The following is a 26,813-nucleotide window of genomic DNA, read 5'->3' as shown; positions in this document are numbered from 1 at the left end:
TTGTTTGGAGCAAAGGAGCAGTGATGTATGGAAATGAGACTTTTCAGCACAGAACAAGAACTTCTTATTAGGTAAAGCTGTCCACAGCCAGAATAGGATTCTAGAAGGACAGAAGTTCTCTGTTTCTGAAGGGGTGCATAAACCTGCAGTGTCCTTGCGGGGATATTGCAGAAGGAATTGAAGCAGTGAACAAACAACAGATAGATTATTTTTACCCCCTAGGAAACTCAAACCCTGTGCCCCTGAAACATGAGGTGCTGGTGAATGGGTGCTAAGTGACTGAGTGTCAAAAGGTCAGATAATGCAGTGTTCTGTGGTTGGCAGAGCCTTTTGTTACATTGAAGTGGCAAATAAAATCTGTCAAGACTTTTCTACTACTTGGGAAACTTGGGCTGCATATAAACATTTCTTTAAGCAGTCTTCAGGATAAAGAATAGAAAGTAGAGGCCAGCCCAGTGGCGTAGTGATTAAGTTCACTCGCTCTGCTTTGGTGGCCTGGGGTTCACCGGTTCAGATCCCAGGTCCAGACCTACACATCACTCATCAAGCCATGCTGTGGCAGCATCCCACATACAAAGAATAGAGGAAGATTGGCACAGATGTTAGCTCAGGGCCAATCTTCCTCAACAACAACAAAAAGAATAGAAGGTAAATGCAGCTCTGTATGACAAGCCAATGCAGCACCCCCAGCTTGTTGGGGGTTTTTTTAAGTTTTATTTTTCTTTCACTTAATATACATACACAGTTATATAATTTTACTTAGTAAAATTTTCACACTTTCGGTTCCAGCAACTTGACCAAACTTGAACATGGGCGAGAAGTAAAATTCACTAGCTAGCTCTAGAAGGGCAGCACAGAATCTGGTAGAGGAGGGATCCCATTTCTCCATTTTCTTTCTCTAGGGTAGTTTGTTGTATATGAAAAAGAATATTATCAAAATTGTTATCTGATGATATTCTACTTCAGGACTTATGAGATTCTCCTAAGTTATTTCCCTAAATAAACACAGCAGTTTCTTGATTGAAGAATTAAATACTTTTAGTTTTCCTGGTCACCTTCCTAGAAACAAGTATATATTGTTAGTATGTCCAACTGTTATTTTTCCATTGACTCTAAGTTAAAAAATATTTGTATTATAATAGTTCACAGTGTTTCATAGTAAAATAGTTTCAGTCATTGTCTACCATAAAAGAGGCAGACTTCTAAAAAAAAGCACACAAAACAGTCTTTTACAATCCATTCAAGCTGTGAGCATCATCCACATAGTAAGAACAGCCATACAGAACCATAAATACATTTGTCAACCCTTGGAGCCTACTAATAACATGTACATATTAGCTAGATGTGTGGTAACTCCAGAAAGTGCTCAAAAGAGGCAACCCACATGTTTGTGAGGTGTCGCTGTCTTTCACAATGAGAATCATCCAGTCATGTCCTGTCCCTTCATTTATTGTGAATTTGTGCCTTCTCCTTGAAGAGGCCAGAGCCTAGGTCATAGGCCCACATTGAGAGCAGGCTGCGTCCCCGCCTGCCCATTCCCACTCTTGAGAACATCTGTCTGGCAGAGAACATACCTAGAGATGATTTTGTGAAAAGTATAGCGGAAGTCTCGGTTCCGGTAGGCATAGACAATGGGATTGACAACTGAGTTGGCATGTGACAGGAGAATGGCTGTGTTTATGGCCCACTTGGGCTTATTCTTAGCCTGAGCTGGCTGAAAAAGAGTGACACAGTTGATGGCATGTAGTGGTAGCCAGCACAGAGCAAAAATCCCAACCACCATGGCCAGGGACTTGGCTGCATGGATCTCCCGCTGGAGGATGGTCCTTGAGTGGTCCATCAGCTCAGTGTGCTGAAGCTGCCTGCAGGCCACCATGAAGATCTTCATGTAGATCACCAGCATTATGAGCAGTGGAGGCAAGACACAGCCAAAGAAATTGAAATACACCATGTAGCTCATGGGGACCACATTCTCAAAAAGACACTTCACACGGCAGCAGCTTTCATTTGTGGTTCCATCCCAGGGTTCTGTGCAGTTGTTAGTGGCACTGTCTTTACTGTTCCACCCCAGGAATGGGGTCAGTCCAATGCCAAAGGCAAGGACCCAGAGGACAGCAATGACTCCTCTCGCTCGGGTCCCAGTGACCAAACTCTTATACCTGTTCAAAAGAACATCATGTGTTATCATCAGTTTACAGTAGTCTGCAACCAAGGTCCGAGACTGCGCCTCTGCTTTTGTTCCATGGCCTTTACCCCTAACAACACTGAAGGTTCACCCTCAGAGGGCACCATGACCTTTTACCCCCAACATTAAAGACATGCACACAGATATGAACAGCCTTGCTCTAAAAGCTCAATAAGATTTTTGTTCTTATTAACTCACCTCTGTTTAGTGACAAATCATAGTCAATGAGGACAAGTGGAGAAGTCTTAAAGGGTGGTTTCTAATTACCCAGATACTGACCTTTGAGACTAGATCTATAAGGCACTGTTCCAGGTGGTTGAGATACACCAGTGAACAGAACACGCAAGATCCCTGCTTTTAAGGGATTTACATTCTAGTAGGGGAAGACAGATAATAATACACAACAAACATGAGTCAGTAAATTATATGATACGTTAGAAGGAGATATGTGCAGTGTGAAAAAAGAAAAGGCAGAGTAAGGAAGATCAGGACTGGCAGGGACTGTAGTTTGAAAGAGGTCAGTCAAGGGAGGCTTCATTGATAGGGTGACACTTGAACGAAAACCTGAGGAAGTGAGGACTGGAGCTCTATGGACTTAGGCGGCACTACATGGTGGCTCTGGGCAAGAATCCTTCAGGTCGCCACAAATATGTGAGAGGTTTGTCTCAGCCTATGGGAAGAATCATCCCTGAAGACCTCTAAACTGCTGGAGAACAAGAGTCCTGACAACATCCCTGTCTTTGCTAGCAGCAAAGTTGATAAAAATTAGGAAATAACTTTAGCAAATATTAAACAAATTTTTTTTAGTAATTTTAAACCATTAAATCGTATTTAAAATCACTAAAAATGATAATATACATTTTAGACATTTTGCTATAAACTAGTCCATATATGGTTTATAGCAAAGCTATAAACTTTGCTCTTAATAACTTGTCCATAATATGTATTCAATGTAATGTGTTGAGTAAATGAAATAAAATCTTTCCTTAACCTCTGGGAGGAAAATTGGGAAATAATTTGATAACACATTATCTTAAGACTTGTCTATGGAAAATGTCCAATTTCCTTTGCCTGCAGGATAAAGCCCATACTTCTCAGCATGCCCACAGAGCCCTCCAGGCCTCAGCCCCATATGGCTCCCTCCTCGCTCATGGTGCTCTCAACATTGGACAGAACACCTGTTCCTGTTTCAAGGATCACCTGCTTTTCCTGATCACCTCTTAGGCAGAGCTGGCCACTCCCATTCTGCCCTCATACACACACCTGTCACAGAGCTTGTTGATCTGTTACGTGTGTTTTCCCCTCAACTAGAATGTCAGCCTCTTAAAGACTGGGACCTTGTTCCTTTGTGTTGGTATCCCCAGGACGTAGCACAGTGCCTGGCACATAGTAGGTTTTACAATATAGCCATTATGAATACATTCCTCATTTGTTATCTTATTATTAAACGCTTTAAATCAAAATTCTACTTACTAGGAATACATGAAGCTGTGGCCTGGACAGACAAGAAGAACTAGTAGTTTGCTGAGAAAGTTAACTGAGATCTTGCCTTATAATTGACAATGATCCCTGATCTTTTCTGCTCCCTATGAAAGCCGCTCTCAGTAATAGGCAGTTCAGTTGTGGGGCCTTTACTACAGATGACCTGCTGGGCTCAGTTGCTCACTGAGTTTTGCTTGGCCAATAAATCTGTCAATTTCCAGGCCCTTTCTTCCTCCCTCCTCATTCAGGAATGTAAAGCCATTCCTTAAAAAAATGCTATTCCTGGCCATTGCCTCACTGGAGAATCACAGGACTTTAGATCCATGAGGCAACCTACTCATCAGGCCTGCCCTTATTCCTTTGTTTTTCACAGGAGTCAACTGTATTGAATTGAGTGCAATTGAATACAGGTCAGCCCTGGGCGATAAATTATATTTGGAGTAAGGAAATTCTCTTGTAATGGTCTGGGGTGGATGGGTGAGGTGGTTTTGGCCAGTGAAATAAAAGGAAGTCTGCTAGGGTACTTCAGGAAAGATTTTACTCCTTGAGAAAAGGAGAGAGACCCATGAGGAGAGCTGTCCTCATGTCCATCCCTTTCTGCTTATGCTCTTATGGGAGGCTATGATGCCTAGAGCTGCTGCAGCCATCTTGTGACCATGAGTGATAAGCCTGAAGACAAACTGAATGGCAAAGCAGAAGGAAGGAAATAGCGCACAAGTCCTTGATAACATCTTTGAACCACTACACCAGCCCTGGAACCATCATGGCTCCATATTCTAGTTCAAGAAATAGTTAAATGTCTTGATTGCTTAAGCCACAGTTACCTATAGCCAAAAGCATCCTCATACAAACTAGAAGGGACTTTCATCTCTTTTAGTCCAACCTCTTTTATTTTACAAATGAGGAAACAAATACAAAGTCTTTGAGTAACAAAGGCAATAGAAGAACCAAAGACCAAAGCTAAGTCTAGACCCTCAGGCCTGTGTTCCTTGCGCCACATTATGCTGCTTCTGATTTTACTTGACTTTTTTTTTTTAAGTAATATCAGACATGGAGTACTCTGTACACGGAGGCATCACAGCAGGTGGCTTCCCACTAGAGTTCAAAACAACAGCTGGAAACCACCCACAGCTGAACCTCTCAAAACTGCTAGCTCCTGCACATGTAAAAAACTACTTTCATGCTCAATTGTCTTGGATAAGGAAAAGCAACTGATTCCATCAGGGGAGCAGCTAGTGACAGCTTTTTATGTGAACCCCCATCATTGTTTCTTCCCTGTTGGTTCATTATTTCATTCAGAGTTCTTCCTTTGTACCATGCACTCTGCTAGGTACTAGAAACATAACCACAGCCCTCATGGGTTGTAAAGCTAATGGAAGAGACAGAAAATAAATAAGTAAAGACACAAATGTGTAATTACACATCAAAATGAGTTTAGCCAAACCAAAATGAATAGTATGCAGATAAAAGAAAAATAGGAAGACCTCAGGGAAGGCCTCTTAAGTAGAGCTAAAGGTTGAGGAGGAGTAAAAATCTGAAAAGTAGAAGAGCATTCCAGGCAGAGAACAGAATGTAAGGCTTTCAGACACGAAAGGATTTTACTTTCCTAAAGAAGCAAAAGGAAATGTGAACAAACCTAAAATGAGGCAGGGGCCAGCTCGCAGGCCCTGGGAAGGAATCTGGATTTTGATATTCAAAGTGCAATGTGGGGGGCTGCCCTGACGGCATACTGGTTAAGTTCGTGTGCTCTGCTTTGGTGGCCCAGGCTTCGAAGGTTCAGATCCCGGGCGCACACTGCTCATCAAACCATGCTGTGCGGGCTGCCCCTGTGGCCGAGCTGTTAAGTTCACGCACTCCAATTCGGCAGCCCAGGGTTTCACAGGTTCGGATCCTGGGCACGGACATGGCACCACTCATCAAGCCATGCTGAGGTAGCATCCCACATGCCACAACTAGAAGGACCCACAACTATGTACCCAGGGGGCTTTGGGGAGAAAAGGAAAAATTTTTTTAATCTTTTTAAAAAAAAAAAGCCATGCTGTGGCAGCATGCCACATACAAAACAGAGGAAGATTAGCATAACTGTTAGCTCAGGGCCAACCTTCCTCACCAAAAAAAAAAAATAAAGAAAGAAAGCTACGGGAAGATATTGAAGGCTTTTAATGACACCAATTTATGTTTTAAAAAGTAGTATGGATACTGAATTTTAGGGGAGCAAGAAGAAAAGCAGATCAGTTAGGAAACTGTTTTGGTAGTTAATTCAAGAGAAAACGCTGAATTGGATCAGGATGATAGCGAAGGTTACACAGATAGATATATATTTTGGAGGTAGAGCCAATAGGTCTTGAAGATGAATTGGATGTAAAAAAATGAAGAACCAAGGATGATTCCTAGGGTTTTTCCCTGGGAATTAATTAATTAATATTTGAAATAGTATTAAAGGGAACAGTGGGTTGCAAGGTGATTAAGATCAAGAGAATGGTGGATGTTAGTATGCTGATAAAAATGAATGGTAGAGAGAAGATGCAGAAAAAAGGCAAGATTATTAAAGAAGCTAAGAATCCAGGAGGTTAGAGGATGTGGAGTCCAGGGCTCGTGTGGAGGGACAGTTCTTCACTGTGACAGAAGGAAGAAGGAGAACGGGGCCACTGCAGGGAAGACGAGGGTTAGATGGTGAGAAGATATGGGCAGCGTCCCCTTTGAGAGCTGCTGTCACCTCAGACAAGCATGAAGAAAGTCATCACCTGAGGGAGAGGAGAAGGCTAGGATGCTGGAGTTGTCTCAGAGAGGAGAAAAAGGACCTTGCTGGGAAAATGTAGTGGGATGGCCTTTGTGGTTTTGAGGGTGATGTGGCTTTTGTTGACAAGGTGCAGGCTGAACCATGGGAGTGGAGGCCGAGAAAGACTGAGGAGAAGAAAGAACTGAGACCAGGGTGCGGAACACTCAAGCTGGCAGGTGGTGCAGCTGGTGAGAAATGGCAGCAGTAGGAGAAATGGCAGCAATGAAGGGGAGGGGCAGTGTCAGGTCTTCTGCAGGAGGCAAGGGGCAACTGCTCTGGGAAGAAGAGTGGAGAGACCCAAGAGAAAGAACTCTAGCCCCAGTCCCCACCTGAGGTCCGGAGTGTGAGCAGCAATTAGGGAAGCAGTTTCGGGGGTAGGTCTCAGTCAAGGCCAGGTAGTGAAGGGAATGTTCAGAGAAGAGGTTGAGAACATAGGGATCTGGTGATGTCCCAGAGAGCACAGTGCTTGGGAAGGCAGGGTGTGATTTTGGGTCCAATTAGCCAGGGGATATATAGAGCATTATGGGGTTGAAAACTATAGTCATGTGCCATATAACATTTTGGTGAACGATGGGCCACATATACAACAGTGGTCCCATTAAGAATTAGTACCTATTCTATATCTGGTTTGTGTAAGTATACTCTATGGTGTTCACACAACAATGAAAGTGCCTAATGACAATGATTTCTCAGAACATATCCTCATTGTCAAGCAATGCATGACTGTAATTGAATTATTTTCTTAGGACCTAAAACTACTTGGCTTAAGCTGAAATGTCCAACCCACGTCTCCATTTTCATCTTTAATATGTCAACGGCACTTGACACTTTAAAATAAAGGGGAAAAAGTTCACCATCCATTTCTTTGTCTAAAACAAGTTCTCCTTCCTAATTTCCTCTTGACTGGCAGACAATTTCCCATTCTAGCAACCTTTGAATCACATGACCGAACAAGTTTTGGAGACACAGGCCTGCAGACCCCCTTCCCCAGCTCTACAAAACACATCAGTAACACAGAGCCTCCACTGCCTAAGCACCTACTCTGAGAGGCACTAAGCTACATAGCTTACACATCTCGCTCAAACCATGCCGCATGAAGTCAGGCTGCTGTCTCCAGTTTACAGATGTGAAAACTGAGGCTCAGAAAGGTTAAATTATTTGCCCGCTGCCCCTCAGTTGCAGTCAGGACACAAACCAAATCTAATCTGACTGCAGTTTTGCCAAAAGCAGTCATGTTTTCCTGCTCAGGAACCTACAGCTCTTCTCATAAATCCAAGCTCCCCACTCTGCCTGGTGACCCAGCCATGGGTCAGCTATTTCACTTTCTTCCCCAGACACATCTGCCCTTGCCAAAGCTGTTTGCCGGTTCCATGGAGCCCCCTTTCTGGGGCCAGCCATGTGGGAATCAGAGACTCGAAGGAAGAGGCCTTTACTTCCCCCTCTTGGTAGGCAGTCCTTAAAAGGAAGTAAAGAGCTTTCTTCATTCTCTTGGAGGACACAGCGAGGCCCACAGGAGAAGCGTGACCACCAAAGACAGAAGCACTTTTAGCACTGGAGCTCCAGCTTGATAATGGCACAACAGTCGGTATCCATGAGAGCCATGCCTGCACCCTTGCACAGGGTGGAAGACTGCAATGCTGTAGAAAGCAGACAACTGTCCCTGCACCGAGCAGGATCGTGGAAGGGATGACCCCTGGGGTCTCTGGCATCTCAGGAAGGCTCTGGTAACCTCCTGCCGTGTCCTCTCATCTCCCACTTCCAGCTGTGCCTCTGTCCATTCCCTGAACACCTGTCTCTCTCCCTGGCCTCACCCTTTGCTTGTGGACTCCATGCCTTGCTCCCTGTGCACCAGTGGCTCTCAAAACATCGTGTGTGTGTGTCCCCAAAACATTCCTGAAAGGAAGGGACCATGTCCTTTCCTACATCTGCCCCATGCCAGTCACTCACTACTCTGCTGTGGAGGGCGTCGAGCACAGCAGTAAGGTCAAGGAAGCCGGACATCTGCCCCAAGTGTAGGAGAAGTAAACGAAAGGCAATGTAGAAATGAATAAAGAAAATGTAGGCAGCTTTATTACTGTAAACAAGCAGGAACAATTCCAGCCCACACAAAAGGAGTGTTCTGGGAAAGTCCACACTCTGGGAAGTGGCTTTGCCCTGTTCCTGTGCACAGAGCTGGTGTGTGATTCACCCATTCTCCATATAAGGGACTCATTAGCTAAGGAGGTTGATAGAATAAGTCACATGGAGGGAATCGACAAAAGGGAACAGTGTGGACACTGAGGTTACGTAATGAAAGAGGGAATCGCCAAGTGCTGCATAACAAGTGCTGGCCTATTTCTGGGGCAGGGTTTCCTCCTCCTCTGGCTCTGCAGCCCTTGGCTCAGTCCAGGCTGCCTTCTCAGCCTTAGAAATCAGAATTCCCAGCTTTCAAGGTGCTCTCAGTTCAGCAGATCCCCAAGGGCAGCTGCTTCCTGGGCAGTGACATTGAGCCTGGCCAAGCCAGCCAGTGGCTGGATAGTGAGCTCTGGCATCAGAATAATGGGAGTAATAGTGGCTGCAGAACCCCCCTCCATACTGTTGCTGGGGCTTTTAACACAGATACAATGTTTACAAAGCACTTCATAAATGCCAGTTACGAAGTAAGTGCACATGGAGTGCTGTCACTGCTTCTTAAAATTGTTTATTGCTTGTTTAGGGACATTTTTCGTTATATTCTGTTGAGCTCACAAGTTTCATTCCTCTGTAATACAAACATTTCTGCTTGGACCACCCAGACAGCAGTTCAGCAAGGCTAGAGGCTGCCACAGTGAATATTAAAAATGCACCAAGAAAGTCTAGGGGAAATCCTGGCAAAACTTTATTTAGAGCAAGGCTGATAGGTGCTAAGACAATGCAGATGAAAAAGGAGTTCTGAGCCAGGGGGCTGTCATTAAGTTGGGCACAGAGGGCAGCGTGGCCTGCCACAGCCAAAACCAGCAGGCTGGTATGCGGCTTTCTGAGGAAGGAGGCCCAGGTATGGGCACTGGTTTTTTTTTTTTTTTCTCCTTGTTCCTGGGGACCCAAAGGGGCTCCTGCTGCACAGCAGTCAAACTGTGGCTTTTTTCCTTTCCTGCTAAAGACTGTAATGCTACTCCCACTATTCCAGCTCCTTTTGCTTGAGCAAAGTCATAGATGAACCAAAGCAGTGTCTGTATTGTAGCAATATCTTTCCCCTATTTATCTATCACATGTAGTTCACATTACAGAAATTTGCATGGAAGCAGACCGGGTTGTACTGAAGTACACCACTGTGCTCCCATGGTACCCCATGATCCCCACAGCACCTCTCCCACCTGCCTCCCACATAACCACATTTTCTGTCTCCTTCCACTCAACCACACACTCCTTAGTGGCAGAGGCTGTCCTGTTCACTGTTGTATCAAAAACACTGGGCCTAGCAAGCAAATGCTAAATAAAAGCCTGAATTTATAAGAAGGGAACAGAACTCTGGCTTCTTAATCACATACACACCTTTAACACTCACTTGGTAGCTCTAAACAAAACAGGGCATGGAGTACGTGACTGTGTCTTGAGTTTCAGCTTATAGTTCACAAGAGACTATTGTATAAGAGAGAAATTTTATGCTGAGTAGTTGCTTCCCATTTTTCAGATTCCTCATGGAACCAAACAGGGTTTTTAAAAAGTTGTCATGGACAGAAGAAACAGAAAATTGAACAATAGCATAGAGTAGATAATTAAAGTAATAGAATACATAACCAAAAACAATGAAAATTTAAGATCTAGATGACTTCACCAATGAATTCTATCAAACATTTAAGGAACAAAAACCCATTCTTACACAAAAAGAGTAGATGCTGTTTGGTTCTATTTATATGCAGTTAAGGTTTGGGAGTGGGAAGGTCTCTGATTTACCATTCGTGGTAAATGTATTGAGGGCAATCTACCTTATCTCCACAGTCTGACATGGTCATAGCTCTAGCCTGTGGACAGTCAGGAAAGGAGAGTGCCTGCCCACCCACTGGATAACAAGCTGTGGTCACCAGAGCTTATCTTCAAGCTAAGTTCTTCTGAGGAGGCCAGGACCCTCAGCTACTCTGGCTCCTGAGGGGTTCTCATCTATTCCAGCAAGTTCAGACATGTCTGAATCCCAGCGGTGGACCTGGCTGAGGCCTGAGCTGAGCCCCCTGCCACATGTAAAGGCGGTTGGAAGAGATGCCATTTGTGCTTCACAGTCACCCAAAAACAATGGATGAGGAATGCAGCTGGCAGAAAAAAGTTGGCAGCACTCCCCACCAGCTTACGGCAAGAGGAGGCAGTCTGGAGTGGTCTGATAGTGATTCACCCCATTGAGATTGAGGGTCAGGGCCAAGACTGGGGCTCCCAGAGTTCACCTCTGAGGCTGTTTTTTAGTGAGTCTCATATGTTGGTCTCATATGTTGGCGAGGATTGGGAGACAGCCCAAGGTTGCTGGGTTCCAGACTCTGATCTCCTTCACGTGAAATAAGAGCTCCCGAGAGAAAGGACCACTGCCTGAAACTGGACCAGAGAAGAAAAAGATACGTTGTCCTCTCCTCCAAAAAGTACCCTCCCATGGCTGTGTGAAAACACATTGCCTCAGCTATAACTTGATTGTCAAAGCATCAGCCTCAGGGCTGGCCTGGTGGTGTAGTGGTTAAGTTCATGTGCTCTACTTTGGCAGCCCAGGGTTTGCAGCCATGCTGCGGCAGTCTCCCGCATACAAAAAGTAGAGGAAGATTGGCACAGATGTTAGCTCAGTGACAATCTTCCTCAAGCAAAAAGAGCTAACAGATGTTAGCTCAAGGCTACTCTTCCTCACTAAAAAAAAAAAAAAAAAAAAAGCGTCAGCCTCCATATACAAAAACAGCCAGTTAGAAGAAGGCATCAGGAGGCACATATTGGTATGTCCCATTACTGGTGATGTTAACTTTGATCACTTGGTTATAATGTCTGCCAGGTTTCTCCACTATATCTGTTTTTCACTTTGTAATTAGTAGGTATCTTGTGGTAGATACTTCGAGACTTTGTAAATATCTTGTTCCTCATCAAACTTTCACCAGTGAGTTTTAGCACCTATTGATGATTCTTGCCTGAACCAGTTATTAGTATGATAGTTGCCAAATGATTTGTTTAACTCAGTCATTCCTACTCATTAATTAGATGGTATGCTACTGTAAGCAAGAGTTCTTCCCCCATTATTAAAAAAAAAATCTTCTGGTCTGTTCATTGCAAGGGCCTAGAAGAAATGCTCCAGTAGCAATGAGCACACTTACCCAAATCTTGGTTTCTAAATACTGTTCTCCACTGAAAGGAAACAGGGCTCCTTGGAGAAATGGCTGATTCCAAAGCTTGAAAACACAGTGTGAGCCTGAAAAACCTCTCTGTGCTAGAAAGTAAGGAAGTGCTCAAAAAATTCACGGGAACAGTCAAACAGAAGTGAACCTGAATGGGCTCCCATTGGCCAAATTTGAGCATCAAAAATGGATAATGGGAATGGATAATAATACGTTGAGTGAAAATAAAATTCTATAAATCTATACTGATATTAAAAAAAAAATTTAAGGAAGAGCAGGGGAAAGGTAAACCTTTTTTTTGAGGAAGATTAGCCCTGAGCTAACATCTACCGCCAATCCTCCTCTTTTTGCTGAGGAAGACTGGCCCTGAGCTAACATCCGTGCCCATCTTCCTCTATATATGGGACGCCTGCCACAGCATGGCTTGACAAGCAGCGCGTAGGTCTGCACCCAGGATCCGAACCGGCAAACCCCAGGCCACCGAAGTGGAACATGCAAACTTAACTGCTGTGCCACCGGGCCAGCCCATAAACCTCTTCTTTACTGAAGAGTGCCAACAGATAAAGGTGGAAGGAATGAGAAAAAGGAAAATTACCATTTTATGTGGTCATAACTGATTCAGGCAAGAAACATCAATGAGCAAAACATACCCTTACAGTGATGAGTCCTGGCAGACACAGCCATAGCCAAGTAGTCAGAGTTAACATACCAACAATGAGATAGATTCATATTGCATGCCTTCTTATGTGATGGACTGAAATGCACAAAATGTCATGTAGACGGTTTTCCCACCAAAAATGTTTAACCTGAATCTAATCATAAGGAAACAACCAAACCCAAATTAAAGGACATCCTATAAAACAACCTGGACTCCTCAAAAATGTTAACGTCTTGAAAGGGGGGAAAAAAGACTGAGGAACTGTTCCAGATTAAAGGAAACTAAAGGGACAAGCCAGGTCTAGTGGTTAAGATTCAGTGCTCTCACTGCCGCAGCCTGGGTTCGTGTCCCTATCAGGGAACCACACCATCCATCTGTCTGTCATACCATGGCGCTGCATGTTGCTGTGATGCCACCAATATTTCAAATACCAGCAGGGTCACCCATGGTGGACAGGTCTCAGCAGAGCTTCCAGACTAAGACAGACTAGGAAGAAGGACCTGGCCACCCACTTCAAAAAAACTGGCCATGAAAACCCTATGGATAGCAGCAGAGCATTGTCTGATGTAGTGCTTGCTGGTAGGTGAGAGGATGATGCAGAAAGACAGGGCAGGGGTCCACTCTGCTGTGTTCAGGGTCTCTAGGAGTCAGAGTCAACTTGATGGCACTAACAACAAAAAGGAACATGTTCAATGCATGCATGACCTTCTACAGGAACCTGAATAAAATATATATATATATATATATATATATATATATATATATATATATATATATATAAGAAAATGATTTGGATAATTGGGGACATCTGGCTATAGTCTGTGCTGTATCAGTATTAAAATTCCTGAGTATAATTGTGTGTGTGTATGAGACAGAAAGAAAATGCAGCAAAATATGAACAATTTGTACATTTAAATGAAGAGTATATGGGGATACTTATATTCGTTTTGCAACTTTAGAAAATTCCTGTTATGTGAAGAATGGGCAAGCAAGAATGCAGAACGGCCAGATAGGTGACTGGTATCCTGGAATAGGGCAGAAGTAAAGACGGGACCAAAGAGAAGCGACTAGAGGGAAGGTTTAAGAAATGCAACTGACAGAAGCTGTTCTCTAATGTCTTTCAATACAGCTTTATAGTTCTTTACATTTAAAAAAAGCAGATTTGGCAGTGGTATTGAAATCAGCATTGGAAATTAAGATGTCATATACAGAAAGACGCTTTGGGAAGTTTGTGGGTGGTAGGACTGGAGCAAAACATCTATTAAGAATCCCAGAAGGGGGGCTGGCCCAGTGGCGCAGCGGTTAAGTTCACACGTTCCACTTCTTGGCAGCCTGGGGTTCACTGGTTCAGATCCTGGGTGCGGACATGGCACCACCTGGCAAGCCATGCTATGGTGGGTGTCCCACGTATAGGGTGGAGGATGGGCATGGGTGTTGGCTCAGGGCCAGTCTTCCTTGGCAAAAAGAGGAGGACTGGCAGTAGTTAGCGCAGGGCTGATCTTCCTCAGAAAAAAAAAAAAGAATCCCAGAAGGAAAGAATAGAGAAAATGGAGACAAGGAAATTATCAAGAAAAATTTTTTTCCCTGAAGAAGATTTGCCTTGAGCTATCATCTGCTGCCAGTCTTCCTCTTTTTTTTTTTTTTCATATGTGAGCCACTACCACAGCATGGCCACTGACAAATGAGTGGTGTGTAGGTCTGCACCCGGGAACCAAACCCAGGCCACCAAAGCAGAGCACCCCGAACTTAACCACTAGGCCACCAGGGCTGGCCCAGGAAAATATTCTTTTTTAAAATTTCAGAGCTGAAGATAGACTTGTCTTCAGATTGGAAAGGTTCACCTAGAAGTGCCATTCCGAATGAAGGAGAAAAGCTGAAAGTCAATATTTAAACCCACCCTTACGAAATTTCAGAACACCAAGAAAAGCAAATGATTCCAAGGCTTCCAGAGAGGAAATACAAGTTACAAATAAAATTCACATAGACGTCAGACTTCTTGCAACACTGAGTGTTAGGGCAGTGCGTTCAAACTTCTGAACCGTATCCAGTCAAACTACTCGTGTGAGAAGTAACATTTTTGGCAAAGTTTATCTCCCATGTCCTGAAAAAGTTACCTAAAGATGTATATACAAACAAACAGATATAGAATCCTAGAGAGAGGAAAGAAAACATCGAATGCAAGAAATGGTTGAACAATTCCAAGAGTACGATGAAGGAAGTCACAACACGACAGTCATGCCGCACATTCAGAAGGCGTGTAGGACGTTCAGCAATGAGGATGATGAAGAAGCTGGATCATCATCAGGGTGAGGGAAGCCACAGTCTTCCTTTAACTTTCTTTTAATTTTGAGATGGGAAATTCATGATCCAAACATGAAGCAGACTAAAATGTGGCATAATTTTGGGCCACAGGATAGCAACTAAGAATAGAATCCACCTGACCTGGTCATAAGAACTGTCTCCTTGAGAAGCATGGGTTTCATGGCAGGAGTGCATTTCCTACTCTAATCATACGACTCCCTTCTGGGGTGAATAAGAAATATACAGGTGAAACATTATAAATGCTGTTTATTGGTTTCCAGTTTTCAGAAACTCTACAAAGCTCATGAAACTATTATAATTACAGAATAAAATAGAAATGGTATTAACCCAGTAATGCTGTAATATAAGTTTGTTCAATACATAATTTGAGTAGGAAAAAACACAAGAAACAGTGGTTGCCTCTGATAGGCAAAGTGAGAAACTAGAGATCAGAGATGGGTGACTTATTTTCCACGGTTTACCCTTTTATACGGTTTCAATTCCTTTTTTTTCTTTTTTTTGTTGAGGCCAAAGCGCGCCGAACTTAACCACTAGGCCACAGGGCCAGCCCCCTCAATTTCTTTACAACAGCAAGAATTATCTTTTTGAAATAAAACCTCTATTAGTTAGGCAGTGTGCTAAAAGTAACGCTACTTTTGGTAGCAGGAGGTGAGAGTCGTGCGAGGGATGGTGGCAACATACTTTTTCTCACTTAGGAAAAAAAAAATAGAGGCTGAAATATGATCCACAGAAAAAAGTCAAAATAAAACAAAAATTGGAGTAGGGTAGGGAAGAGGGCTTGTGTGAGCTCTAGTCCTCCTGTTACATGGTAGAGTCCACAGATTGTTGGTGGCAGCACAAACCAGGTGTTGCCAGTGAGGGTGGAGTGACCCTCAGAAGAAATGCCAACAAAAACGGTCTAGGAGGGCTGCCCCGGTGAGGGGTAAGAGAGGGGAGACTTTTGCTTTCTCTTTTGTACCCTTCTGTACTTTTGAATGTTTACTTCTGTGCACACTAGGTGATTTCTAACTCAAAAAAAAAAAAAAAAAGGAAAAAACCTCCTTCATAGACTTACCAGTGCCTTGAAAACAAAACTCTAACTCCTCAGCAAGCCTCCAAGCCCTCCTTGATATGCCTGTTCTCGAGAGCCCCCACACACACCTAAGGCTGTGAAGCCTGGACTGCAGGAGCTCTTCCCCTAAAAATGCTCTTCCCTCCCATTCATCCCACACACAAAACTCCAGCATCAGCCATCTAGAAATAGCACTCCTCCCCTCTCTCAGCACAGACTGAGTTAGAAGGCCATCCTGGAGCCGTGACGGTCTGTTCTCAACTTTAATTCTTTCAAAGTAGGTACACCTGCTACTTGCCATTAAGTTCCTGCTGCCAATGGCAGTGTCTCCAGCCTGTTAGCCTCAGCGATAAGAGCACAACCTGTTAATGCCCTTAAGGGAGAATAACCATGTCTGAGCCCCATTCCTGAAGGGCAGTCATGAATTTGAAGCATTAGGAAAAAAGAGGCGGGAGGAGATCCTCTACAGGTCCTTGCAGCTGTTAGTCAAATTCTGTGACATTTCATGCACAGTGGCCAAGGTACAGCTTTCTCCATCCTCACTTAGCCATATTACTATTTAGCTATAGTCTTCCTTGTCCCATGTAATATTTAAAAGATCCCAATCACAATTTGCTAGTGTCCTCATTCACTACCAGAAGGGACCACTCATCAGGGGGTGTTTTTGGACAACCACAGTGCTTGCAGCCTTTCCCTTTGGTTGTTCACATGCTGGTTAAGGGCTCCTGGGAAGACAGGCTTACCCAGTCCTGGCTTCTGTGTGACCCTGGGCTAATCATAACTCTCCGAGCCTTGGCTCCCTCATCTATGAAGTGGGGAAGGTAATAGTATCTGCCCCATAAGGTCTAATAAAGATTAAATGAGATTAGGCCTGTAAGGTGCCCAGCATACAAAAAAGGCTTCAGAAGAGTGGCTGCTGCTCACAGTATTAAAAATTCTGGGGGCTGGCCCCATGGCCTAATGGTTAAATTCAGCACGCTCTGCTTCAGCGGCCCAGATTTGCAGGTTTGGATCCTGGGGGCAGACCTACACCACTCATCAGCCATGCTGTCGTGGTGACCCACATGTAGAGGAAGATTGGCACAAATGTTAGCTCAGGGCTAATCTTCCTCAGAAAAGAAAAAGAAAAAAAAAAAAAACCTGATAGCTGGAGTAGCTGAGGACATAATTCCTTGTTCTTGTCCCTGCAGCATAGACCCATGCTGTGACCACAAGCTTACAAATCAAAAGAATGAGATACCGAGACTGGTTTCCACAGAGTTACCGGTCCTGCCAGTGCCCAGCAGGGAAGGCCCCACAAGGCTGGAGACCCCATTCACGCATTCATAGAGAAAGAAACACAGATCATCTGTCATGTGAAAATGTTAACTTCTGTCCCTTTACACACACTCCTTCTCCAGATGATCAGGTAACCTACCTGTGCTTTTCAGAATTCTCTGGAAATGCTACTGAGACATAAAGCCAGGCACTATTTCTCTGCCATTGCTGCTCTAGGGCAGACTTGCCACCCCTCCAGGCACACAGAGCAGTACAGTCTGCAGCCTGATCTGCAGAGGAGCTCCTGGTCACTTGGAGCTCCCACTGCCCTCTGGGGGCAGCTCCAGGCCACAGTCCCAGAGCAGGCCCAAGGTAGCTAGGCAGATCCCGCTTCCCTCACACTTTAGGGGGAGCCCTGTGCTCCCATCTACGACCCTGAGGGCTCACGGGCTCTACTTCCATCTCCTCCCTGACCTTCGGCTCCTGGGATGACCAGCCATCTGGTTGGCATCTACCCCCAGTGAGGGGAGGACCTCCAAGTACCCTCTGGATTGGATTACCATGGTTCCAATCTGGTTCTGAGACAGTTCTTGAGGGCCTCACTGACTAGAGCAGACGAGACCTCAGCCTCAGCCTGGGCACGTGTGTGCCCACTGGGGAACTTACCTGCCCAGGAACAAGCCCCCAGCCAGGTTGGAGGTCCCCATTAGTGCTTATAGACATGGACTCGGACAGGAGCCCACTGCAGCACCTGCTGCTCCTTTACAGTCATTGCTCCAGGCTGGGAGGTGAAGTTGAGAGGAGTGTATGCTAACGACAGAGGGTAAATAACAGCAGAGTAGCACCCAAGTCTCTCCTCCAGTCCTGAGAGCCTTGTTCCCTTATGTAAGTAAGAGGATGCCCCCAGGACTGTACCTGAGAGCCAGGAGCCAGGACCTGCAGGCTTTGCCTCAAGGGTCTGCAGCCACTGTCCTCAGGCCAGCCCTTGCCTGCAGCACCTGCCAGCTTTCTGGGTGACTCTCCACCAGATTCTCCTTCAGGCCTGTGAGATGTCCTTTCAGAAGATGGTTTCCCCCTCTTTTCTTCATTAAAACTTACTGGACCATCTTTTTTCTGACATCATTTCACCAGAAAGCTCTGCCCATTACTGGGATCTGCCATCTTGGACCCTCCTGCCTCATGTCTTTTTTTGCATAGTCCCCCCACACTATCCCAGCTTCCCCCTGGACATGACACACCCTAACACACACTCTTCACTCAGTCACCCATTTATTCATCCAAAATGTGGGTCCCTACCCCATGCTAGGCATCAGGCTCAGTCCTGGGTCCTGGAATATAAGGCCAAGCCCCTCCCCTGAAAGAGCTCATGTCTGGGTAGAAACAGACTATAACAAAGTAAAGACATAATTTAATGATAGAGTCAGTGATAAAGCAATGCAGTGGCTGAGAGAAGCCTCTTCAGATGGGGGAAGTGAGGAAAGGCAGTGCAAAGCCCGCGCTTGGGGAAAGAACTTGGGCCAGCGTGGTGAGGGAGGTAGGGAGGGGTGCAAGATGGGGTGGACAGAAGATAGATACATCATGCAGGGCCCTGAGGCCAGAGTGGGACATTTGCATTTTACTCTAGGTGCCACTGCACAGCTTTAAGCAGGGGAATGATGTGATCTGACTTAAGGTTTCAAATCATTCCCCCTGGCAGCTGTGTGGAGATGGTTATATGGGAATAGGAGATGAGGTGGGGACTCCATGGTGGCCCAGCAGGAGCTGGTCGAGAGCTGCTGAGAGGACATGTGTGATGAGATCCAAGAAGTGGCCATTAGATTCAACCAAAAGGGGGGCATTGCAGGGGTGACCTGACAAGGAGCAATTCAGTGGCACCATGGTGACAATGGGAGGGGAGGCAGTGAGACTGGATAACTTGGAGATGTTTACTGGGAGACAAGGAGAGTTGATTTAAGCATATCCATATATTAATGTTGGTTTCCTGAGGCTACTCTAACAAAGTGCCTCAAACTTGGTGGCTTAAAATATTTATTCTCTCATAGTTGTGCAGGCTAGAAGCCTGAAATCAAGGTGTCAGCGGGGTCGCACTCCCTCCAGAGGCTCTAGGGGAGAATCTGTTCGCTGCTGCTTCCAGCTTCTGGTGGCTGCCCCAACATCCCTTGGCTGTGGCCGCATCACTCCAGGTTCTGTCTCCATCTTCACATGGCCTCCCCTTTTCTCTCTGCATGTCTGTTTTATGAGGATGTGATTGCATTTCGGGGCTACCAGATAATCCAGGATAATATCCCGGATTAAGATCCTTCTCTCAAAATCCATATAAGGTAATATTCATTCTTTTCCCATACAAGGTAATATTCACAGGGTCTGGGGATTAGAACATGGACATCTTTTTGGGGGCCACCATTCAACCCACTACAATGGGAATGATCTGGAAGAGAAAGATAACACTAATGCAAAAGAAAGGAGAACCCAAGGAGGGGAGTCCTGGGGAAGGCTGGAGGGGTAGGACCCAGAGCTGAAAATCTGGGTGAATTTTATCGTATGAGAATTGTAGCTCAATTGAAAGACAAGGAAAAAAAGTTTCAAAAAACCACTTAGAATCCCCTGCCAACTCCCACCCTACAGTTCAGTCGCTAAAAGGAGTTAAGTGGAGGCCACATTTTCACCCAAAGCACAAAGTCTTGCTAAGAAGTCTTCAGTACCTACCTCACAGACTAGACGTGAGGCACCACGAAAAAGCCTCCATGTGGCAAAGGGGGCAGGGAGGGTGACAGGGTCAGGGCCCATGGACAGGCCAGACAGACACACCCCCTTCCATTCTGTTGACCGATCCCGCCAACCAAACACTCCCTAGAAAACACCCTCCTCCAGCTCCACGGTGAACACAGCTGGCCTTTGGTCTCCTGGAGACTCCACACCACAACGCCGTGGAAACTGAGTCCAGAAGCAGGGGTGGGAAGGTCCCCAGACACAGGTGACTCACATAGGTCCCCCCTCAGCTAGGGGTGTCGCATGAAGGGGAACAAGATTAGATTAGGGAAGAGGAAGTGCTCCTGCTGGAAACAGCCTGAGGGTGAAGTGAGAGCCAGGGAGCAGCTGTGGGCAGACACACCCCTGCCCACTGCCACAAATATCCCCACCTCTGACAGCCGGGGAACCTGCATACCCTGCTCTGCTGTGTGTACCTGCCCCTCATCACTGCCCACTCCTGATGGCAGCACTCTGCCAGGGCCAACATCAGGAACTGTGGAGGTGAACTAGAGGAAGTGGACTTTTCTTCTTTTGTGGACCTCACTCACTCTGAAGGCCAAGGGCAGTACCTGATGTGAGTGGACACTCCTTCTTTTCAAGTCCGGCCAAAGTTGTCATTTTTATGCCTAGCATCACCTCAGGGCTCCCCTTTCCTCCTGCACTGTAATCTTCCCCACATTAGTAAACATCTTGGCAACTGGGTGGCAGGTGGGGGCTGCGGCCTCTGTGGCCTCGTGCTGTGCTGACAGCTGACCACACGGGCCTCACACTCAGAGCCTTGGGGCACAAATGCCTTCCAAGACTGCCGCACCAGTGAACTGGATGGAACCAAGGGCAAGTCCAAGAACTGTTTTTGCCCAGGTAGGAGGCGTGCCTGGGCTTCTGGCCCTCATTCCCTGAATCTCACCCTCATTATTGCTTGCCTTTAGAGGGGAGACCCCTCCTCCCAAACAGGGCACTGCCAATTTTACTCCAACCTGGAGTTCCAGGACCCCATGAGGGCCTCAGAGCTGGCCCCCAGCCTATGCCATTAAAGTGAAGGGGGACCTCAAGTCTCCCTGACTCCAGGCGAGTTCTCAAACTTTGGTGGGACCAGAAGTCCCTGGTTAAAGATACTGATGCTGGAATCCCACACACAACCCATCCCAGAGATTCTGATTCAGTAGGGTGGGGCCCTGTAATCTGCATTATAGCCTGCTCACAGGGAGCCGTATTCCTCAGAAGCAGGAAGTGCTGAATATCGAGGGAGAAGGGGTGCCTCAGGCAGCAGCCCCCAGGAGGGCTGAGGAACCTGCAGACTGATACACCTCTCCAGCCCCAAGAGTGTAGAGGTTGGTGCCAGGGCAGGTCAGATGCCTGTACGTTCCCAGGATGGGGAGATGGGGCTGCTTGCACACACCTCTTCCAGACCGCTGAACTCTTGTGGGCAAGCCAGGAGGGCAGAGCTGGGACAGACTTCGTGGTGACTCTCCACTGAGTGTTCTTCCCTCCCTGCTCCTCCATCTCTCCCTCTGGCCCTTAGCAAATGCAAAGAAGTTAGAGGCCTGTGATTCACATTTCTTTCCCCTTAATACACCCACACCCATTTTTTTCAAGACCCCACCCAGCACAAACCAGGACAAGAACTAACAAATTTAAACTTTTATGGAACTTCCTGCTCCATGGGGCACAGAGGATTCTCCCAGTAACTCCTGTTGAGCTGGGCTCTCTTTGGAACTCTGCTAAGGGAAAGCCAAGGGGCTTCTGTTAGATGGGCCACTCAGGCTGGGGGCTTGTGACTGCCTGCTGGATGCAAACAGTCCAAAAGGCCATCAAATAACAAACATAGGACCAAAAGGCAGGAAAGGGACCTCTAAGAGAGAAAAGAGAAGAGTGTGCCATGCCACCCCAAGCCTCAGAAATCCCTGGGCTCTGTCACACCTGATGGGATGCATGAGGCCTCCTGGTCAGATGCCAAGGGCAGCAGTGTGTAGAAAGGCCTAGACATGCAGATCAGGCCCACAGCCCTGCCAAGCAGAAGATTCCTGTTCCTGTTAGGAACCCAGGACACAACCCACAGGGACCAGGCTCAACATGCCTACCTGTTGAAAAGGCTCTGAGAGCATTCTCCCAGTCAATTCCCTCAAACACATGTCCCTTACAACCACCAATTTACTGCAGGAAGATCTGCTTCCAGAAATGGTAGTACGTTTTCTGCCCACATCCCAAACACTGATGCCACACATAGCCCTGAAAGACGGTCTGATGGAACAGTGGGAATAGGGTGCCAGCTCTGAGTTCAGGTCCTGGCTCCAATACTCCTTCTAGAGGCACCATCCTAAGCAAAATGCTGATCTCCCTGGGCCACCACCCCTCATCTACAAGACACAGGTAACAGTACCTACCCTCTGGAGTTACTGCAAGGATTAAAGGACATAAATTTAAAATAAACTGCCTCACAGAGTTGGCACTCAATAAATTAATTCCTTCCCTGCTCTCCTGCTTCTGTGACTCAATTTCCCTGTTCTCAGCTCCAAACCCAAAGAGATCTCAAGCTCACCCAACTCAGAAATGCCAAAGGGGACCAAGTACCAAAGAGAGTAAATATTTTCAATAAGCCCTAAGGTTCCTTGATACTCCTGTGCTCAGGCTCTCAAGTGGGGCTCCACTCCCTTACTGGCTGCCTCCATCCCTTGAATCCTACATTTTCTCAGTGTGGGAGAAAGAACCCCTAAGTTCTCCAGTATTCTGAAATCCTGGTGGCACTTTCCCAGCCTGCTGGGACAGGGCAGCGGAGCATAAACAAGTTACACAACGGCATGAAGCTCCACGGCTGCTCCTCTTGGCGAACAGAGAAGCTCTTTAACTTTTTAAAAGTATATGGAGGTGATTTGAGTCACCATTAAGACTGCAGGGACCGTAGTGTTCCCCAAAGTTAATTGGTACCTCCCCCCTGGATCCGCCCAGCCCTCAGTTTGTGGCAGTAGGGTCATGACTTATGACAATGCGAAGTCCCAGCGTCCAAAGTTGCCCTGGAACCCCCCGGCCTCCCAGACCCCCAACACTCTCGGCCGCGTCTGCCCGCTGCTCTGGACCCCGGGCCTCGCTCTGGGTCGGCCGCGGGTGAGGGGTGGAAGGAACAGTTTTGCCGCGGAAGAGGAGATGCGATCACCAAACCTCCTGCGCCCGGGCCGCCACCGCCCGCCGGGGTGGCGCTTTCCCGAAGTATCCACAGCGGGCGGGAGCCCAGCGACCGCCCTCCCCGGCACCCCTAGAGTTGTCCCCACGCAGGTCCCCTTAAAGAGATCATCCGGGGGAACAGAGGCCTCCAGAGTCCAGCCCCGGGGCACCGAGAGGATATGACAGCCCGGGCGCACGTGTCTCTGGGGATGGCCGGTGTCCTCCAGGCTGGGAATCCGAGCTCAGAGCGCCCCGCGCGCCTCAGCCTGGCCCGTCTGGGGTCTCCGAAGGCAGGAACCTGGCCTGGAGCGTGCGGTCGTCTACGGGGCTGCGACGGGGCCCTGCGGTAGGGGACGCTGCCCGCCTCACCTGAGCGGGACGCGGATGGCCAGGTACCTGTCTACGGCCACGGCCAAGAGGCTGAAGATGGAGCTCTGCGTGAGCACGAGCACGAAGCAGGCGAGGAAGAGGCAGCTGTGGAAGTCAGTGCAGAAGCCCAGGCTGATGGTGATGGCAAAGGGGATGGCGAACAGCCCCACGGCCACGTCCGCCGCCGCCAGGGACACCAGGAAGTAGTTGGTGGGCGTCTGCAGCGCGCTCGATTTGCCCACCGCGGCGCACACCAGCACGTTGCCCACCACCGACAGCGCGGCGATGGCCAGCTCTAGCGCCACGTACAGCGCGTCCTGCACCTCCAACGGCATGGCCGGGCCGGGCCAGCCCCGGGCGTCGCCTACCCGGGCCGCACTGGGCGCGGGGCAGCCGCGCGAGCCCAGCCGGGCATGGCCGGAGCGCCCGAACCGCGCGACCGTCCGCCGCTTCTAACCAGCCAGGCTCTTGCGCCCCGGACCCCGACTCAGGGGGCGGACCCGCAAGGCGGTGGCGACGCCCATTGGCCGGCGCGCCCGCCCGTCCCGGACCCGGCGGAGCACCGCCTTCTCCAGAGCCAAGGTCCGCGCCCCGGCTGGGCCACCCGGGCCTCCGCCGCGCGGGGCGGGGCGCGGGGGTCGGACCCCGAGGCGTCCTGTGGTGACGATATCTGTCTAAGTTAAGTTCCCGAACTTTCCCTGATGCTCCGACTCGGTGGGTGTGTGCCGAGCGGCGGCTCTGTCTTTCACCCAGGGCGGCGCGGCACGCGCGGAGCCCAGGATTGCGAGTGGACTCTGCGCCCGCCGGTCCTCGCGAGCCCACCGCGAGAGGACCCCCCTCCAAGCCACTCCACCGCCGGACGGGGCGAGCTGAGGACTTGAAGCCTTTGGGGGCTCCCCACCCGAACCCCGCGGACCCTACTGGACAGCCAGGGCTCGCCTTGCAAATTGGGCGAGATGCCGCAGGGAGGGGACGGAGCGGCCCGAACTCGCAGGCGCCTCGGGGCACAAGTTCCCACCTGACCTGTCCCTTCGGCCGCGGCGCCGACGGCAAGGATCGCTCTGGGCGCTGCAGTTCTGCGCCACCCCACCCCTGCACCTGGCGCCGGCCCCCCCAGCCTCCCCCGCTCATCTGCCCTCTCGGCCACTGCCCAGGCGGCGCCAGCTCTGCCTTCTCCTACCTGTGACGTGCTCCACGTTCTTCACTTCCTCGTCCACCTTCCTGAAATGCCAGTGTTCCTCAGGCCCTCTCTTTATCCTTCACGCCCACTCTAGCTAAGTTCTGGCCCCCAAGGCCTCACACGTGGCCCTTACACCCTTAACTCCCAAACCTCCCCCCTGCAGCCCTAAGTGCCTCCTGAGTGCCAGACCTGAGCATCCCGCTGCCGGTGTTGGACTATGCCAGGAGAGCCTGGGGCCCCCAAATCCAGCAAGTCCAAAATCAAGCTCATCTTCAATTCTGCCCTAAACCTGTGCCCTCTCCTCCATCTGGGACTCAGTCACTGACTTTACCACCCACCCCCCTTCCCCCCAGGAAGTGTGCTGACACGCTCCTCCTCCACCCTTCCCGACATACAAATCGGTAGTGCCTCGGCTTCTGCTTCCAGAGCTTGATTTCTCTCCACCCAGAAGTCATGCCCCAGGTGGGTCCCCCTTCACAGCCTGCTCCCATCACGCCTCCCTCATATCTTCTCTGGGTCCTCACTCACTGCTCCATCAAGTTTCTATAGTCTTCACCAACACCATCATTCTAGAACATGCCTGGCCCTGCCATTCCTCCACCCAAAATCCTTCTAGCAGTCATCAGACAAGGTAGTTAAGAAGATTGTCAGGCAACAGGAAAAGATGCTTGTAAAATAAGGTTAAGCTAAAAATAAAACATGGAGGTGACTGCTGAAGAGTAGAGGATTTCTTTTTGGGGTGCTGAAAATATTTTAAATATGGTGATGGTTGCACAGCTCTGTGAATATACTAAAAAATATTGAATTATACACTTTAATAAGTGGGTTGCATGGTAAATGAATTATAAATCAACATAGCTGTGATAACAACAACAAAACCCCTCAGCCTCCAGCAGGCAGCAACAAATTCTCCAAAAACACTCACAGTAGAAGTTCTGGCTGGGTGAGATTATTATAGAGGATTTTCGCTCTATTTTCCATGTGGTTTTGTTACTTCTACAATGAAAATACTTGATTTCATGTTAAAATAGTGGTGAGCAAACGAATTCCATGCCCTAGCTATCTGAGTTCTGATATCACCTCCTCCACCACCCATGTCCCCATAGCTCTTGACACAAACTCCTGTTACTACATAGATGGACACCCACCAGCAGAGCCTCCCTCCTCTCCATCCTCTCCCAACCCCCACCTAGCACAGTGCTCTTTCACCCACACAACCGCCCTCCCCTCTCCACCACATTTACGTGAAACTAATTGAGTTATCATGGCTCCATCAACCCCTAGTTTGGAACTCACACTGGGATTTGAACTGAACTCACAGACAGGGTCCATGGGGGTGGCAGTAATGGCAACAGGCAATTATTGTTGAGGAAACACAAGGAGAAAGGGTGGAGTCTGGAGTGAATCATGAGGTTTAGTCTTGAAAGCAACTGAGCTACAGTGAACAGAGCCCAGGTCTCAGCAGCAGAGAACCCAGGTTTGATTCCCAGCTCTGAGGTTGACCTTAGACAAGTTAATCTTTCTAAGCCACAATTTCTTATGCAAAAGATGCAATGACAATACCTACCTCACAGGGGTCAGGGTAAAAAAAGGGCAGGAGGAACCATCTGCCGTGTGACCACCTGTAAGATTCCTTGACAACTATTGCAGTAATGGGAGCATTTGAATAAATTAGGCATAGAGCCCTAGAAATCTGAGTGGATCTGTAATTGGTGAAAGTGGAAGGGCACATTTTGTGAACCAATTGAGCCTCTGTAGACCCCTTCCAGATGACTGACACCCATCCTCCCATCTCCCACTCCTTTCCATCATGCCTCAGCTGCCAGAGCAGAATCCAGGTGGCATCCAGATGGTACTAGAGTAGGTTCAGCACTCAGAAATGTCATCAAAGACCCAGACTGTCTCTGTCTTTTGGCTCTGCCATCTTTCACCTTAGGCTTATTGCCTCATGGTCACAAAAATACTGCCAGAGCTGCAAGTATCATTTGCTTATGCAATCATACTACAGCAGAAGGGAGCTAGTCTCCTTATTGTTTTCATGGGGCAAAGTCTGGATCACGTGCTACTCTAAACTGATCATGAGCATGGGGAAGTGGAATTATCATACCAAGCTTAAAGCAAACATGGTTTCCTCTGTGGGGCAGAGAAAGAGGCCCAGCTGCTCCAAATATGTTGTCATCTAAATATTCTTGGAGTTCTGTAAACTGAACAGGAAAGGAGGACAATGCACATTGTCCTTGACTGTCTATGACTGTCAGAGGGGATTTTCAACTTATAACCTGAGCGTCCTAGGCCTCACAGGCTTGTA

The 26,813-nt window shown here is 47.7% G+C and overlaps 2 protein-coding genes across 10 annotated transcripts in view; one reads left to right on the top strand and one right to left on the bottom strand.

Moving 5' to 3' along the window:
* Window positions 1-14,555, top strand: part of ZSWIM7 (zinc finger SWIM-type containing 7) — a 30,446-nt gene extending 15,891 nt beyond the window's left edge. The window contains exons 6-7 of one of the 8 annotated variants that reach the window (XR_011493437.1): window positions 7,948-8,170; window positions 10,404-11,285. The gene's annotated coding sequence lies outside the window, so the exon portion shown is untranslated. Of the gene's footprint in view, window positions 1-3,262; window positions 3,610-7,780; window positions 9,931-10,403; window positions 11,286-14,218 lie in introns of those variants that run through there. The other 7 variants (XR_006512564.2, XM_014853201.3, XM_014853200.3 and 4 more) reach the window with 7 other exon arrangements.
* On the bottom strand, window positions 1,090-23,819 carry ADORA2B (adenosine A2b receptor). 2 transcript variants are annotated; one of them, XM_014853192.3, is made up of 2 exons: window positions 23,326-23,819; window positions 1,090-2,159 (listed from the first exon to the last, which is right to left on the bottom strand). In XM_014853192.3, exons 1-2 carry the CDS (start codon window positions 23,658-23,660, stop codon window positions 1,493-1,495), a joined length of 1,002 nt encoding a protein of 333 aa, XP_014708678.1. In that variant the 5' UTR covers window positions 23,661-23,819; the 3' UTR covers window positions 1,090-1,492. The 2 variants fall into 2 exon arrangements, with proteins under 2 accessions (XP_014708678.1, XP_014708679.1); XM_014853193.3 differs by having other exon boundaries at window positions 23,353-23,797.
* Window positions 23,820-26,813: the final 2,994 nt, after the last annotated feature.

The sequence above is a fragment of the Equus asinus genome, chromosome 13, assembly GCF_041296235.1.
Source record: "Equus asinus isolate D_3611 breed Donkey chromosome 13, EquAss-T2T_v2, whole genome shotgun sequence".
Lineage (NCBI taxonomy): Eukaryota > Metazoa > Chordata > Mammalia > Perissodactyla > Equidae > Equus > Equus asinus.
The sequence above is the reverse complement of the archived record's forward strand: the minus strand, read 5'-3'. Positions and strand labels throughout refer to the sequence as shown.

Excerpts from the sequence above, each read along its gene's own strand:
- ADORA2B (XM_014853192.3), bottom strand. The coding sequence starts at position 23,660 with ATGCCGTTGGAGGTGCAGGACGCGCTGTACGTGGCGCTAGAGCTGGCC. Across the intron at positions 2,160-23,325 it reads GCCATCCGCGTCCCGCTCAG|GTATAAGAGTTTGGTCACTG; the intron begins GTGAGGCGGGCA and ends TCTTTTGAACAG.